The 16,641-nt window shown below is 44.1% G+C and overlaps 1 protein-coding gene across 2 annotated transcripts in view; it reads left to right on the top strand.

Moving 5' to 3' along the window:
* LOC128240901 (sodium- and chloride-dependent glycine transporter 1-like) overlaps window positions 1–16,641 on the top strand; it is a 39,721-nt gene that overhangs the window by 15,643 nt on the left and 7,437 nt on the right. For both annotated transcript variants that reach the window (XM_052957888.1, XM_052957887.1), the window contains exons 9-14: window positions 2,705–2,829; window positions 6,902–7,014; window positions 7,226–7,363; window positions 8,531–8,630; window positions 9,165–9,280; window positions 9,775–9,939. In XM_052957888.1, coding sequence (XP_052813848.1) covers window positions 2,705–2,829; window positions 6,902–7,014; window positions 7,226–7,363; window positions 8,531–8,630; window positions 9,165–9,280; window positions 9,775–9,939 — 757 coding nt within the window. The remainder of the gene's footprint in view (window positions 1–2,704; window positions 2,830–6,901; window positions 7,015–7,225; window positions 7,364–8,530; window positions 8,631–9,164; window positions 9,281–9,774; window positions 9,940–16,641) is intronic.

Genomic DNA, 16,641 nt, shown 5'->3' on the forward strand with positions numbered 1-16,641 from the left:
AGGGACGCGCTTATGGTACCAGTGGTCACTCTTCTATGACTGTCTAACTATGAATCATGTTTTTCACTGTCCTGTAGGGACGCGTTCATGGTACCAGTGGTCACTCTTCTATGACTGTCTAACTATGAATCATGTTTTTCACTGTCCCGTATGGACGCGCTTATGGTACCAATGGTCACTCTACTATAACTGTCTAACTATGAATCATGTTGGTCATTGTCCTGCAGGGACGCGCTTATGGTACCAGTGATAACTCTACCATAACTTTCTAACTATGAATCATATTTTCATTTACCTGTAGGGACGCGCTTATGATACCAGTGGTCACCCCCTGTGACTGTCCAACTATGAATCATGTTTTTCACTTTCCTGCAGGGACGCGCTAATGGTACCAGTGGTCACTCTTCTAAGACTGTCTAACTATGAATCATGTTTGTCATTGTCCTGCAGGGACGCGCTTATGGTACCAGTGGTCACTCTTCTAAGACTGTCTAACTATGAATCATGTTTGTCATTGTCCTGCAGGGACACGCTTATGGTACCAGTGGTCACTCTTCTAAGACTGTCTATCTATGAATCATGTTTGTCATTGTCCTGTAGGGACGCGCTTATGATACCAGTGGTCACTCTTCAATGACTGTCTAACTATGAATCATGTTTGTCATTTTCCTGTAGGGACGCGCTTATGGTACCAGTGGTCACTCTCCAATGACTGTCTAACTATGAATCATGTTTGTCATTGTCCTGTAGGGACACGCTTATGGTACCAGTGGTCACTCTTCAATGACTGTCTAACTATGAATCATGTTTGTCATTTTCCTGTAGGGACGCGCTTATGGTACCAGTGGTCACTCTCCAATGACTGTCTAACTATGAATCATGTTTGTCATTTTCCTGCAGGGACGCGCTTATGGTACCAGTGGTCACTCTTCAATGACTGTCTAACTATGAATCATGTTTGTCATTTTCCTGCAGGGACGCGCTTATGGTACCAGTGGTCACTCTCCAATGACTGTCTAAGTATGAATCATGTTTGTCATTTCCCTGCAGGGACGCGCTTATGGTACCAGTGGTCACTCTCCAATGACTGTCTTACTATGAATCATGTTTGTCATTTTCCTGCAGGGACGCGCTTATGGTACCAGTGGTCACTCTTCAATGACTGTCTAACTATGGATCATGTTTTTTTCACTGCCCTGTAGGGACGCGCTTATGGTACCAGTGGTCACTCTTCAATGACTGCCTAACTATAAATCATGTTTTTCACTGTCCAATAGGGACGCGCTTATGGTACCAGTGGTCACTCTCCAATGACTGCCTTACTATGAATCATGTTTTTCACTGTCCAATGGGGACGCGTTTATGGTACCAGTGGTCACTCTCCAAGGACTGCCTTACTATGAATCATGTTTGTCATTGTCCTGTAGGGACACGCTTATGGTACCAGTGGTCACCCTACTATGACTGTCTAACCATGAATCATGTTTTTCACTGTCCTGCAGGGACGCACTTACGGTACCAGTGGTCACTCTCTAATGACTGCCTAACTATGAATAATGTTTGTCATTGTCCTGTAGGGACGCGCTTATGGTACCAGTGGTCAATCTTCAATGACTGTCTAACTATGAATAATGTTTGTCATTGTCCTATAGGGACGCGCTTATGGTACCAGTGGTCACTCTCCAATGACTGTCTAACTATGAATCATGTTTGTCATTTTCCTGCAGGGACGCGCTTATGGTACCAGTGGTCACTCTTCAATGACTGTCTAACTATGAATCATGTTTGTCATTTTCCTGCAGGGACGCGCTTATGGTACCAGTGGTCACTCTCCAATGACTGTCTAAGTATGAATCATGTTTGTCATTTCCCTGCAGGGACGCGCTTATGGTACCAGTGGTCACTCTCCAATGACTGTCTTACTATGAATCATGTTTGTCATGTTCCTGCAGGGACGCGCTTATGGTACCAGTGGTCACTCTTCAATGACTGTCTAACTATGGATCATGTTTTTTTCACTGCCCTGTAGGGACGCGCTTATGGTACCAGTGGTCACTCTTCAATGACTGCCTAACTATAAATCATGTTTTTCACTGTCCAATAGGGACGCGCTTATGGTACCAGTGGTCACTCTCCAATGACTGTCTTACTATGAATCATGTTTGCCATTGTCCTGTAGGGACACGCTTATGGTACCAGTGGTCACTCTCCAATGACTGCCTTACTATGAATCATGTTTTTCACTGTCCAATGGGGACGCGTTTATGGTACCAGTGGTCACTCTCCAAGGACTGCCTTACTATGAATCATGTTTGTCATTGTCCTGTAGGGACACGCTTATGGTACCAGTGGTCACCCTACTATGACTGTCTAACCATGAATCATGTTTTTCACTGTCCTGCAGGGACGCACTTACGGTACCAGTGGTCACTCTCTAATGACTGCCTAACTATGAATAATGTTTGTCATTGTCCTGTAGGGACGCGCTTATGGTACCAGTGGTCAATCTTCAATGACTGTCTAACTATGAATAATGTTTGTCATTGTCCTATAGGGACGCGCTTATGGTACCAGTGGTCACTCTCTAATGACTGCCTAACTATGAATAATGTTTGTCATTGTCCTATAGGGACGCGCTTATGGTACCAGTGGTCACTCTCCAATGACTGCCTAACTAAGTATCATGCTTTTCACTGTCCTGCAGGGACGCGCTTATGGTACCAGTGATTAACTGCTTGACCAGTTTCTTCGCCGGGTTCGTCATTTTCTCAACCCTCGGGTTTATGGCGCATCAGAAAGGTGTATCAGTGGATGACGTCGCAGTAGATGGTATATACTTTCGTAAAATTGCATTAATTTTGTTAGTTTAAACATATTTTATTGCATGACAATACAGTCACACATTATATGATGATGATAACAACAAAGAAACAGAAAACAGTGCAATGTAACAAAGCTTACGTTCATATAAAAAGGACATGCAAAGGGATTGGGCCACGAGTTTTACCAACATCAGTTACGGCCCGTTCCCAAAATGTCACATGAAAAGCAAAAATGATTACGTTGTCACATAAACTATGAAACTAAATGTAATATTTCATGCATTTATGTAATGTTCATATACTATAATAGGAATGATAATAATGTGTCAAATAACTACGATACAAAAGATTTCTAATTAATAAATCGTATAATGCAATAAATAATAACAGATAAAGTAGAAGTTTAGCTAAGTGCAAGAAATAAGATTGAAGAGAGAGAGCTAGAGATATCAAGAGAGAAAAAGTGAAAGATGAGAGAGGTGGAGTGCTCCTTGTGCTTACTGTGGAGTGTCTAAGAAGCGATTACTGTACTTGATAAAGTGGTGCACTTCCGTAAATATTACAACATTATCATCATTAGAGAGGTTAGAAGATCCGAAAAGTAGTTTGTTAGTGCTCAGAGGATGAAATTGTCTAGTGCTACGAAAAAGTCTCTGCCTTTCGACTATAAATAGTGAGCAGTTAAAGAAGTTCGGCATTTTCTTCAGTATTACAGTGACCACATAACAGAGAGTCTCTAATGTGATTATTAAACAAGTCTGAATTGAGATCACTGCAGTTATTTCTTACGCGTGCATGATAAACCGACCAGCGGCGTTCTCCACAGACAAATAACGATGGAACATCAGGCCCTTTAAACCTTTGTTGTAAACTGCGCTTGAAAGACGAGAGTGAAGGCGAGTGTCTTGTGTCTACATCGAGTTTTTTCCACAATGAGATGGCAGAAGGAATTGTTGAACGACTGTAGATTTCTAATCTCCTATTAAGTGTTACTAAATTTTCACTGTTTCGTAGATTATAAGGGTTAGAGTCATTTACTGTCATTGGGAAGAGCTGCGATAGATAAGATGGTAGTTCTCCACTTTTATATTTATAGACTAGGATGAGTTTTTGCATTGTTCTTCTATCCGATAAGGAAATCCAACCAATTTCTTTAATCAAGTTTGCAATTGACACAGACCGAGTAAGACTTGTAACAATTCTAGCTGCCTCATATTGAAGTTTCTCGAGTGTTTCTTTTTCATATTCAGTACAATTATCCCATACTACTGAAGCATATTCAAGGATTGATAATATTCGTAGGAAAGATAAATTTGATTGAGAAATTTTCGACGAAGTTTAAATTTGAGAGCTTGCATTGAACCAAGAACCTTTTTTGTAGAAGCAATTGTGTTTTCAATATGTTGATGCCAGGTTCCGTCAGAACTTAGAAGTGTTTGTGTGTGTCGTAATAAGTGAGTGTTGTTGAATTAACTAAAAGATGTGGGCGCGGTTTATTTGACAGTGCGCAAAACATTGCTTGAGTTTTTGATGGGTTGAATTGAACAAGCCATTGTTTTGACCAGTCAGAAATGGTTTGCATGTCAGCATTTATAGTATTCTCCATATATTCTGTGCTAGCTGACGAGACAGCAAGGGAATCATCTGCAAAAGTCGAGTTGTACTTTGTAGTGCGTCCGCTATGTCATTAACGTATATGAGAAAGAGCAGAGGGCCCAATACTGAGCCCTGTGGTACACCTGCTGTAATGGGTTTAAACTGGGAAAAGGATGTGCCAATGAACACTTGTTGACTTCGATTTTGTAAGTAATGGGATATCTAGTTGATTACATTACCGGTAATTCCATACTGTTTAAGTTTGAAAATGAGTTTGCGGTGCCAAACTCTATCAAATGCCCTGGATATGTCACAGAAGACTAAGGTAGTTGCTAGTTTATCATCGAATGACTTGCTTATTTGATTGTAGATATCAATACGCTGATATGCTGTAGAATGGCCAGGTACAAATCCTGACTGATTTTTGAAAATAAGATTGTTATGATGCATATAGTTATATGCGTGTTTGAAAACGATACGTTCCAATATCTTTCCTACGCAACTAATCAGAGATATAGGTCTATAAATGGATAAACAGGTACTATCGCCTTTTTGAATAGAGGCATAACGTTTGCGAGTTTCCATTTTGTGGGGTAAGAACATTCAGTTAGAGATCTATTGAAGAGAATACAGAGAGGAGTGCATACTGAAGATGAGGTTGCTTTTAGCATTTTGTGGCTTATTTCGTCTGGACCACTAGTTTTGTTAGAATCGAGGTTATCAATAACATCTTTTATTTCGGTTTCGGTAACAGATATATTACTGAGTTCGCTCCGTGGTTTTAGGTTAAACGTCGGCAAAATAACATTGAGATCGTCAACACTAGAGATAGAAACAAAATAATCGTTCAGGGAATCTGCCTTTTCCAAGTCAGTAAACGAATACGAATTATCTGGGTTGTGTAACGGAGGTATACTGTTTCCATTGCTTGCATTCTTTTTTAGAAGCATTCGAACAGTTTTCCAATATAAACGCGGATTTGAACTATTAGACTCAACCATTGTATTTTCCAAGTTACTGTAAAATAATTCCTTTGCATGTTTTATCATATTAGTAACTTTGTTCCTTATGTTCTTATATTCGGACTAATCGCCTGGTTTGTTCGATAAAGTGGCTTTTTTCTTTAGCTTATCACGCTTGTGTGATAGTTTTCTAATTTCTGAGTTGTACCAAGGCTTATCTTAATTTTGTATAGTTGCAAAGTAAGTTGGGATGCATCTTTCAGCTATTCTGATGAAAATATTAGTGAACTCATTTGAGGCTTCGTCAATACTGTCCTCGTTCAATATGCGCCAATCAGTACTTGAAATGAGAGCGTTCATTTGGTTAAAATCCGCTTTTTTATAGTTCCATACCTTTCTTTTAATTGAAGAATTTGATACGAAATTACTTTTGATGAATGCGTATGTCAAAAAATGATCACTTATGTGTGTAATAGTTTCAGAAACTCCTGAATTTAGGACACTAATATGTTCTGATACCGCGATAGGGTCTAATAAAGTACGAGAAGTATTCGTTACTCTAGTCGGCGTGTTTATGACATTATGTAGATTATTAAGTAGCATAGTATCTTTAAATTTGTGGTTTGAGGGGTTCAGCTGGTCTTCGTTAATGTCACCCAGAAGAATAATATTCTCACACAAGTCAGAAGCCTTTTCAAGGCAAATATTAACACGGTCCCAAAATTCAATTCTAAGATGATGATTGCGATATAATAAGCATATAAGGAAACATTCAGTCTTGTATCTAATTTCTACCCAAAGCGATTCGGAAAGATATAATTCTAAGTCTAGCCTACGCATAGGTCTAAAGGAGGCCGAAACATAAATTAAGAAACCGCCCGAATGGCAAGAATTGTCTTTTCGGAACAGGAATTCATGATCATCAAGTCGTAGGAGATCATCATTAATATCAGGAGAAAGATGTGATTTATTTTGTTGAAAGTGTTTAAAACGAATTTGACATTAATCAAAATAACATAGATAGTCGATGATTGTCAAAACAAGCTGTTCTCATACACTTACTTTTATTGAAGAACGTAGCCATAAATGAACTTGTTATTATGCTGCTGACTGTGTTATTGTTGTTCTTGTTGTAATTGCTATTGTTGTTGTTGTTGTTGTTGGTGTTGTTGTTGTTGTTGTTGTTGTTGTTGTTGTTATCGAAGATGATGAAGGCAATAATAGCGGTGGTGTTTTAAGTTCTGCAGCTTATTAAAGTGATGGTAACAATGGTGATGACAGCGTGCTTATGCTGCTACAGCTGCTACTGCTGCGAGTTCTAAAACTACTGTTACTGCTGCTGTTGCTGCTACTGTTGCTGCTGCTGCTGTTGATGATGATGATGATGTTGGTGATGATGATGATGATGATGATGATGATGATGATGATGATGATGATGATGATGATGATGACGACGACGACGACGACGACGATGACGATGACGATGACGATGATGATGATGATGATTTTTTAACGTTACAGGTCCCGGTCTAGCGTTTGTGGCGTACCCGGAAGCCCTGTCACAGATGCCGGTTGCACCGCTGTGGTCCATCCTGTTCTTCCTAATGATGATCATGCTTGGATTCAGCTCTCAAGTGAGAAGATTATGGCTATGATTATTTCAATAATTATGCAAGTTGTAATGTACCGATTTAGCGTCTTAGCACAATACCGTTTTAAATTTAATATTATGGGTAATACCACTTGAGTGATCAAACATTTATAGACGCATGTATATGCCAACGAAATTTCTAATATACAATATATTATTTGTTTTAGTGTCGGGCCTCATTTCCTTGTTTTCAGTTTTCAATCGTAGAGACCGTTCTTACGGGCCTTATAGATGAGTTCCCGTGGTTGATGCGCGGCCGCGGACGAACTGTCGCCTTCCGAGGATGTTTCTGTTTGCTTGGCTTTCTTCTAGGGCTGCCTATGGTAACCGAGGTAAGATAGTTTAAAGATGCCCTCTTGCTCCAAAATCAGATGTACCACAATTAATATAATTGTTTTGATTTACCAAAATTGATAAATAAATGTCGAAAACATGGTTCGTAAGAAGGATACCCTTTGAAAGAAATGTGCAGAAAACAAGGTGTTTTAGACGATGGTTGATCACTGTAAACTTTTAGGACCGACCAGTCATATAAAATATGTGCGTTTTCAGCTATGAAATACACCCTTACACTATTGTTATCAGTTATTAATATATTTCATAAATGCATTATTTAGTAAGTAGTTAAAGGTTAAACACTCAAAATGTATGTGTGTTATACATGTATACATGTATGTATTGATTTTAAATGGAAGTGTCACTTTAAGCTAAACTAAGCTAATGTGACCTAATGTTAACTATGTGAAAAATAGCAATGCAACGTGATATTAAGGTTAGCCATTTGCGGTCTGTTGCCATTCTGTTGGAGTTGCCAGTACGATCGATCACATTCTTAGGCACTTAGATGTGTGTTTTTGTTCATCAGATTTGGGCCGTGGCCAATAGGAGCAAAGGGGCAAATTAAAACTTCAATATTTCTATTTAAGTTTCAACAGGTGCGGGCGAAGGCAAACCAATTTTGACTATAATTTATATTTTGAATAATAACGCTGAGCATTTATTGCTGTTTCTTCGAAGATAAGAAATTTTCCACTAAGTAATGGTTTTATAGAACTGTTTTAGTTTTAGAGAAAATAACAGAGAAATAACAGAGAATATATCTTCAAATTAGCTGTGTGAAGTCAGCTTAACATATGACATTGGACATTGGACATTCAAAATCGAATGTCGTGCTGGCACGACTTTCATTTTTGAATGTCAAATGTCCAATGTCGTGCCAGCACGACTTTCATTTTTGATTGCCCAATGTCCAATCTCGTGCTAGCACAACATTAGATTTTGAATGTCCAATGTCCAATGTCTTATGTTTAGCTAACTTCACACAACTCTTCATATTACCTTTGAATTGTTTTAGGCAAGATGGCCAACATTTTAAAACATTTAAATTACGGTTCTAACAGTTGGGCGAATGTCAAAAGTGTATGCCCCTTAGTTACACCCACTCACAATTCCTGGATCCGCCCCTGTACATTAATCTTTTACCTTCAACTATATTTCAGGCCGGTTTCCATCTACTAGACATCGTTGACAACTCGACGGGCGGCTTCCCTTTGTTGTTTGTCGGATTCTTTGAAACAGTGGCAATCATCTTCGTCTACGGTACGTTATTTTGCATAATACCTATCGCCAGAGTATAGTCATAGTTCTCATTAACTGTAAAAAAAAATATTTTATTAAAAAATGATTTTGATCTGTTTCTCGAAAAGAAAATATTGACGTATTGAGATAGTCTTGGTGGTGTTGTCGGTGACCTTCGTCGTTGTTCAAAGACATCAATCTCAAACACGATTTAAGGTATTCAAATGAAATTTGTACACATGTTGCCAGAGACAGTATGTATAGTAACGTTCATAACTAAAGCTCTAATAGTTGACGAAGTGTGCCCCGTTTTCTCTTTCTCCGTTTGGGGTTGGAATAATATCGCTTGATTTCAATACAATCTAAGATTATGGAGTCAGTTACATTAATACAATAATACTATCAAAACAATGAATTTTAATATAGATTTAAAAATCAAATAATCAAGACCTTTAGTGTATATTTAAGGGAATCAACTGTTGTCGTTATTTCATAAAAGTAATCACAAGAGTACTTTCCCCTTCTTAACCCTAAGTTTCCGGCTTTATTCGGCAGGTTACGTTCGTTTCCGTCGCGATATCGAGATGATGATCGGAGATTCCGGATTTGTACGAGTGATGTTCTACTACTTCGCGCCAATGTGGATCTGTCTGACGCCTCTAGGACTACTTGTAATGACTTTGTTCGATGAAACTATATTAATATTCGTAGATTTCTGATTCGAAGATATTATTTTACAACATAAGAATGGATTACCTTTCTTCAAAATATTGTTTAATATTTTTAAAGGAATGGCATGTATTTGAAAAAGCGCAAACATTTGAGCTACGTACATCAATGGTGGATGTAAGGTCATAAAAATAATATTTAAACGCTACCAATAAACCAAAAGGTCACAGGTTCGATTCAGGTTTCGTCGATGTAATATTACTTGGATGTGTTTCACTTTTAAGACGTGTTCAGCACCGTGCGGTCGCCCGAACATTTGGTACTTTGTGTTTTGTTTCTTTCTTTTTTAAGAAAATACCACTTTAACCCAAATTTTAGTCGGTTTTTAATTAGAAAACATGTCCAAATAACCACCTTAATCTAATGGCCCTACCCCCAAAGCATCCGTACGTACACCCGGATGATGTAAAGTAAATGTATTTTTTACCCTTTTCAGGCTGTGATTTTGTTCAGGTCTATACAATACGAGACAAAGCATTTCGCAAACCCGGAAGTGTTTCCCGTGTGGGCTGACGTCATCTGGTGGCTTATCGTAACCGGGTCCCTTATCTCAATACCGGCCTGGTTCCTGGGGTATGGCTACAGACATGGTGGGAAAGAGGTAACCATAGTTGGGCGCGGTATATCTGTTGTACAGGCGTGGTTACTTTAAACAACCGTGCTCTATTTATTTCCTATTGTTGGTTTTTTTTATTACAAAATGGTCTATCTATTGCGTACCATTCGTCGCACAGGCGTGGTCGATTGTTTTATAATGTTGTTTTTTCTTACAAAATACGTGGTCTTTCTGTTGCATACCGTTGGTTGCACAGGTTTGGTCTATCTGTTGCATACCGTTGGTTGCACAGGCGTGGTCTGTCTGTTGCATACCGTTCGTTGCACAGGCGTTGTTGCATACCGTTGGTTGCACAGGCTTAGTCTGTCTGTTGCATACCGTTGGTTGCACAGGCGTGGTCTGTCTGTTGCATACCGTTGGTTGCACAGGCGTGGTCTGTCTGTTGCATACCGTTGGTTGCACAGGCGTGGTCTTCCTGTTGCATACCGTTGGTTGCACAGGCGAGGTCTTCCTGTTGCATAACGTTGGTTGCACAGGCGTGGTCTATCTGTTGCATACCGTTGGTTGCACAGGCGTGGTCTATCTGTTGCATACCGTTGGTTGCACAGGCGTGGTCTGTCTGTTGCATACCGTTGGTTGCACAGGCGTGGTCTGTCTGTTGCATACCGTTGGTTGCACAGGCGTGGTCTATCTGTTGCATACCGTTGGTTGCACAGGCGTGGTCTATCTGTTGCATACCGTTGGTTGCACAGGCGTGGTCTATCTGTTGCATACCGTTGGTTGCACAGGCGTGGTCTATCTGTTGCATACCGTTGGTTGCACAGGCGTGGTCTGTCTGTTACATACCGTTGGTTGCACAGGCGTGGTCTGTCTGTTACATACCGTTGGTTGCACAGGCGTGGTCTGTCTGTTACATACCGTTGGTTGCACAGGCGTGGTCTGTCTGTTACATACCGTTGGTTGCACAGGCGTGGTCTGTCTGTTACATACCGTTGGTTGCACAGGCGTGGTCTGTCTGTTACATACCGTTGGTTGCACAGGCGTGGTCTATCTGTTGCATACCGTTGGTTGCACTGGCGTGGTCTATCTGTTGCATACCGTTGGTTGCACAGGCGTGGTCTATCTGGTCCATCTGTTGCATACCGTTGGTTGCACAGGCGTGGTCTTTCTGTTGCATACCGTTGGTTGCACATGCGTGGTCTTTCTGTTGCATACCGTTGGTTGCACAGGCGTGGTCTTTCTGTTGCATACCGTTGGTTGCACAGGCGTGGTCTATCTGTTGCATACCGTTGGTTGCACAGGCGTGGTCTTTCTGTTGCATACCGTTGGTTGCACAGGAGTGGTCTTTCAGTTGCATACCGTTGGTTGCACAGGCGTGGTCTTTCTGTTGCATACCGTTGGTTGCACAGGCGTGGTCTTTCTGTTGCATACCGTTGGTTGCACGGGCATGGTCTTTCTGTTGCATACCGTTGGTTGCACGGGCGTTGTCTATCTGTTGCATACCGTTGGTTGCACGGGCGTGGTCTGTCTGTTGCATACCGTTGGTTGCACAGGCTTGGTCTATCTGTTGCATACCGTTGGTTGCACAAGCGTGGTCTATCTGTTGCATACCGTTGATTGCACAGGCGTGGTTTATCTGTTGCATACCGTTGGTTGCACAGGCGTGGTTTATCTGTTGCATACCGTTGGTTGCACAGGCGTGGTCTGTCTGTTGCATACCGTTGGTTGCACAGGCGTGGTCTGTTGCATACCGTTGGTTGCACAGGCTTGGTCTGTCTGTTGCATACCGTTGGTTGCACAGGCTTGGTCTATCTGTTGCATACCGTTGGTTGCACAGGCGTGGTCTATCTGTTGCATACCGTTGGTTGCACAGGCGTGGTCTATCTGTTGCATACCGTTGGTTGCACAGGCGTGGTCTATCTGTTGCATACCGTTGGTTGCACAGGCTTGGTCTGTCTGTTGCATACCGTTGCACACGCGTGGTCTATCTGTTACATACCGTTGGTTGCACAGGCGTGGTCTGTCTGTTGCATACCGTTGGTTGCACAGGCGTGGTCTATCTGTTGCATACCGTTGGTTGCACAGGCGTGGTCTGTCTGTTGCATACCGTTGGTTGCACAGGCGTGGTCTATCTGTTGCATACCATTGGTTGCACAGGCGTGGTCTATCTGTTACATACCGTTGGTTGCACAGGCGTGGTCTATCTGTTACATACCGTTGGTTGCACAGGCGTGGTCTATCTGTTGCATACCGTTGGTTGCACAGGCGTGGTCTGTCTGTTGCATACCGTTGGTTGCACAGGCGTGGTCCGTCTGTTGCATACCGTTGGTTGCACAGGCGTGGTCTATCTGTTACATACCGTTGGTTGCACAGGCTTGGTCTGTCTGTTGCATACCGTTGGTTGCACAGGCTTGGTCTGTCTGTTGCATACCATTGGTTGCACAGGCTTGGTCTGTCTGTTGCATTCCGTTGGTTGCACAGGCTTGGTCTGTCTGTTGCATACCGTTGGTTGCACAGGCTTGGTCTGTCTGTTGCATACCGTTGGTTGCACAGGCTTGGTCTGTCTGTTGCATACCGTTGGTTGCACAGGCTTGGTCTATCTGTTGCATACCGTTTGTTGCACAGGCTTGGTCTATCTGTTGCATACCGTTGGTTGCACAGGCGTGGTCCATCTGTTGCATTCCGTTGGTTGCACAGGCGTGGTTTATCTGTTGCATACCGTTGATTGCACACGCGTGGTCTATCTGTTGCATACCGTTGGTTGCACAGGCGTGGTCTATCTGTTGCATACCGTTGGTTGCACAGGCGTGGTCTGTCTGTTGCATACCGTTGGTTGCACAGGCGTGGTCTATCTGTTGCATACCGTTGGTTGCACAGGCGTGGTCTATCTGTTGCATACCGTTGGTTGCACAGGCGTTGTCTATCTGTTGCATACCGTTGGTTGCACAGGCTTGGTCTATCTGTTGCATACCGTTGGTTGCACAGGCGTGGTTTATCTGTTGCATACCGTTGGTTGCACAGGCGTGGTCTTTCTGTTGCATACCGTTGGGTGCACATGCGTGGTCTATCTGTTGCATACCGTTGGTTGCACAGGCGTTGTCCATCTGTTGCATACCGTTGGTTGCACAGGCGTGGTCTTTCTGTTGCATACCGTTGGGTGCACATGCGTGGTCTATCTGTTGCATACCGTTGGTTGCACAGGCGTGGTCTTTCTGTTGCATACCGTTGGTTGCACAGGCGTGGTCTTTCTGTTGCATACCGTTGGTTGCACAGGCGTGGTCTTTCTGTTGCATACCGTTGGTTGCACATGCGTGGTCTATCTGTTGCATACCGTTGGTTGCACAGGCGTGGTCTTTCTGTTGCATACCGTTGGTTGCACAGGCGTGGTCTTTCTGTTGCATACCGTTGGTTGCACAGGCGTGGTCTTTCTGTTGCATACCGTTGGTTGCACAGGCGTGGTCTTTCTGTTGCATACCGTTGGTTGCACAGGCGTGGTCTATCTGTTGCATACCGTTGGTTGCACAGGCGTGGTCTATCTGTTGCATACCGTTGGTTGCACAGGCGTTGTCTATCTGTTCCATACCGTTGGTTGCACAGGCGTGGTCTATCTGTTGCATACCGTTGGTTGCACAGGCGTGGTCTATCTGTTGCATACCGTTGGTTGCACAGGCGTGGTCTGTCTGTTGCATACCGTTGGTTGCACAGGCTTGGTCTGTCTGTTGCATACCGTTGGTTGCACAGGCTTGGTCTGTCTGTTGCATACCGTTGGTTGCACAGGCGTGGTCGGTCTGTTGCATACCGTTGGTTGCACAGGCGTGGTCTATCTGTTGCATACCGTTGGTTGCACAGGCGTGGTCTATCTGTTGCATACCGTTGGTTGCACAGGCGTGGTCTGTCTGTTGCATACCGTTGCACACGCGTGGTCTATCTGTTGCATACCGTTGGTTGCACAGGCGTGGTCTGTCTGTTGCATACCGTTGGTTGCACAGGCTTGGTCTATCTGTTGCATACCGTTGGTTGCACAGGCGTTGTCTATCTGTTGCATACCGTTGTTGCACAGGCGTTGTCTATCTGTTGCATACCGTTGGTTGCACAGGCTTGGTCTATCTGTTGCATACCGTTGGTTGCACAGGCGTGGTCTGTCTGTTGCATACCGTTGGTTGCACAGGCGTTGTACATCTGTTGCATACCGTTGGTTGCACAGGCGTGGTCTTTCTGTTGCATACCGTTGGTTGCACAGGCGTTGTCCATCTGTTGCATACCGTTGGTTGCACAGGCGTGGTCTTTCTGTTGCATACCGTTGGTTGCACAGGCGTGGTCTTTCTGTTGCATACCGTTGGTTGCACAGGCGTTGTCTATCTGTTGCATACCGTTGGTTGCACAGGCTTGGTCTTTCTGTTGCATACCGTTGGTTGCACAGGCGTTGTCTATCTGTTGCATACCGTTGGTTGCACAGGCGTGGTCTATCTGTTGCATACCGTTGGTTGCACAGGCGTGGTCTATCTGTTGCATACCGTTGGTTGCACATGCGTGGTCTTTCTGTTGCATACCGTTGATTGCACACGCGTGGTCTATCTGTTGCATACCGTTGGTTGCACAGGCGTTGTCTATCTGTTGCATACCGTTGGTTGCACAGGCTTGGTCTATCTGTTGCATACCGTTGGTTGCACAGGCGTTGTCTGTCTGTTGCATACCGTTGGTTGCACAGGCGTTGTCCATCTGTTGCATACCGTTGGTTGCACAGGTGTGGTCTTTCTGTTGCATACCGTTGGTTGCACAGGCGTTGTCCATCTGTTGCATACCGTTGGTTGCACAGGCGTGGTCTTTCTGTTGCATACCGTTGGTTGCACAGGCGTGGTCTTTCTGTTGCATACCGTTGGTTGCACAGGCGTTGTCTATCTGTTGCATACCGTTGGTTGCACAGGCTTGGTCTTTCTGTTGCATACCGTTGGTTGCACAGGCGTTGTCTATCTGTTGCATACCGTTGGTTGCACAGGCGTGGTCTATCTGTTGCATACCGTTGGTTGCACAGGCGTGGTCTATCTGTTGCATACCGTTGGTTGCACAGGCGTGGTGTATCTGTTGCATACCGTTGGTTGCACAGGCGTGGTTTATCTGTTGCATACCGTTGGTTTCACAGGCGTGGTCTGTCTGTTACATACCGTTGGTTGCACAGGCGTGGTCTGTCTGTTACATACCGTTGGTTGCACAGGCGTGGTCTGTCTGTTACATACCGTTGGTTGCACAGGCGTAGTCTGTCTGTTACATACCGTTGGTTGCACAGGCGTGGTCTGTCTGTTACATACCGTTGGTTGCACAGGCGTGGTCTGTCTGTTGCATACCGTTGGTTGCACAGGCGTGGTCTGTCTGTTACATACCGTTGGTTGCACAGGCGTGGTCTGTCTGTTGCATACCGTTGGTTGCACAGGCGTGGTCTATCTGTTGCATACCGTTGGTTCCACAGGCGTGGTTTATCTGTTGCATACCGTTGGTTGCACAGGCGTGGTCTATCTGTTACATATCGTTGGTTCCACAGGCGTGGTCTATCTGTTACATACCGTTGGTTGCACAGGCGTGGTCTATCTGTTGCATACCGTTGGTTGCACAGGCGTGGTCTATCTGTTACATACCGTTGGTTGCACAGGCGTGGTCTGTCTGTTGCATACCGTTGGTTGCACAGGCGTGGTCTGTCTGTTGCATACCGTTGGTTGCACAGGCGTGGTCCGTCTGTTGCATACCGTTGGTTGCACAGGCTTGGTCTATCTGTTGCATACCGTTGGTTGCACAGGCTTGGTCTGTCTGTTGCATACCGTTGGTTGCACAGGCTTGGTCTGTCTGTTGCATACCGTTGGTTGCACAGGCTTGGTCTGTCTGTTGCATTCCGTTGGTTGCACAGGCTTGGTCTGTCTGTTGCATACCGTTGGTTGCACAGGCTTGGTCTGTCTGTTGCATACCGTTGGTTGCACAGGCTTGGTCTGTCTGTTGCATACCGTTGGTTGCACAGGCTTGGTCTGTCTGTTGCATACCGTTGGTTGCACAGGCTTGGTCTATCTGTTGCATACCGTTTGTTGCACAGGCGTGGTCTATCTGTTGCATTCCGTTGGTTGCACAGGCGTGGTCTATCTGTTGCATTCCGTTGGTTGCACAGGCGTGGTTTATCTGTTGCATACCGTTGGTTGCACAGGCGTGGTCTGTCTGTTGCATACCGTTGGTTGCACAGGCGTGGTCTGTCTGTTGCATACCGTTGGTTGCACAGGCGTGGTCTGTCTGTTGCATACCGTTGGTTGCACAGGCGTGGTCTATCTGTTGCATACCGTTGGTTGCACAGGCGTGGTCTATCTGTTGCATACCGTTGGTTGCACAGGCGTGGTCTATCTGTTGCATACCGTTGGTTGCACAGGCGTGGTCCATCTGTTGCATACCGTTGGTTGCACAGGCGTGGTCCATCTGTTGCATACCGTTGGTTGCACAGGCGTGGTCCATCTGTTGCATACCGTTGGTTGCACAGGCGTGGTCCGTCTGTTACATACCGTTGGTTGCACAGGCGTGGTCCGTCTGTTACATACCGTTGGTTGCACAGGCGTGGTCTGTCTGTTACATACCGTTGGTTGCACAGGCGTGGTCTGTCTGTTGCATACCGTTGGTTGCACAGGCGTGGTCTATCTGTTGCCTACCGTTGGTTGCACAGGCGTGGTCTATCTGTTGCATACCGTTGGTTCCACAGGCGTGGTTTATCTGTTGCATACC

Source organism: Mya arenaria, chromosome 7 (assembly GCF_026914265.1).
Source record: "Mya arenaria isolate MELC-2E11 chromosome 7, ASM2691426v1".
NCBI lineage: Eukaryota > Metazoa > Mollusca > Bivalvia > Myida > Myidae > Mya > Mya arenaria.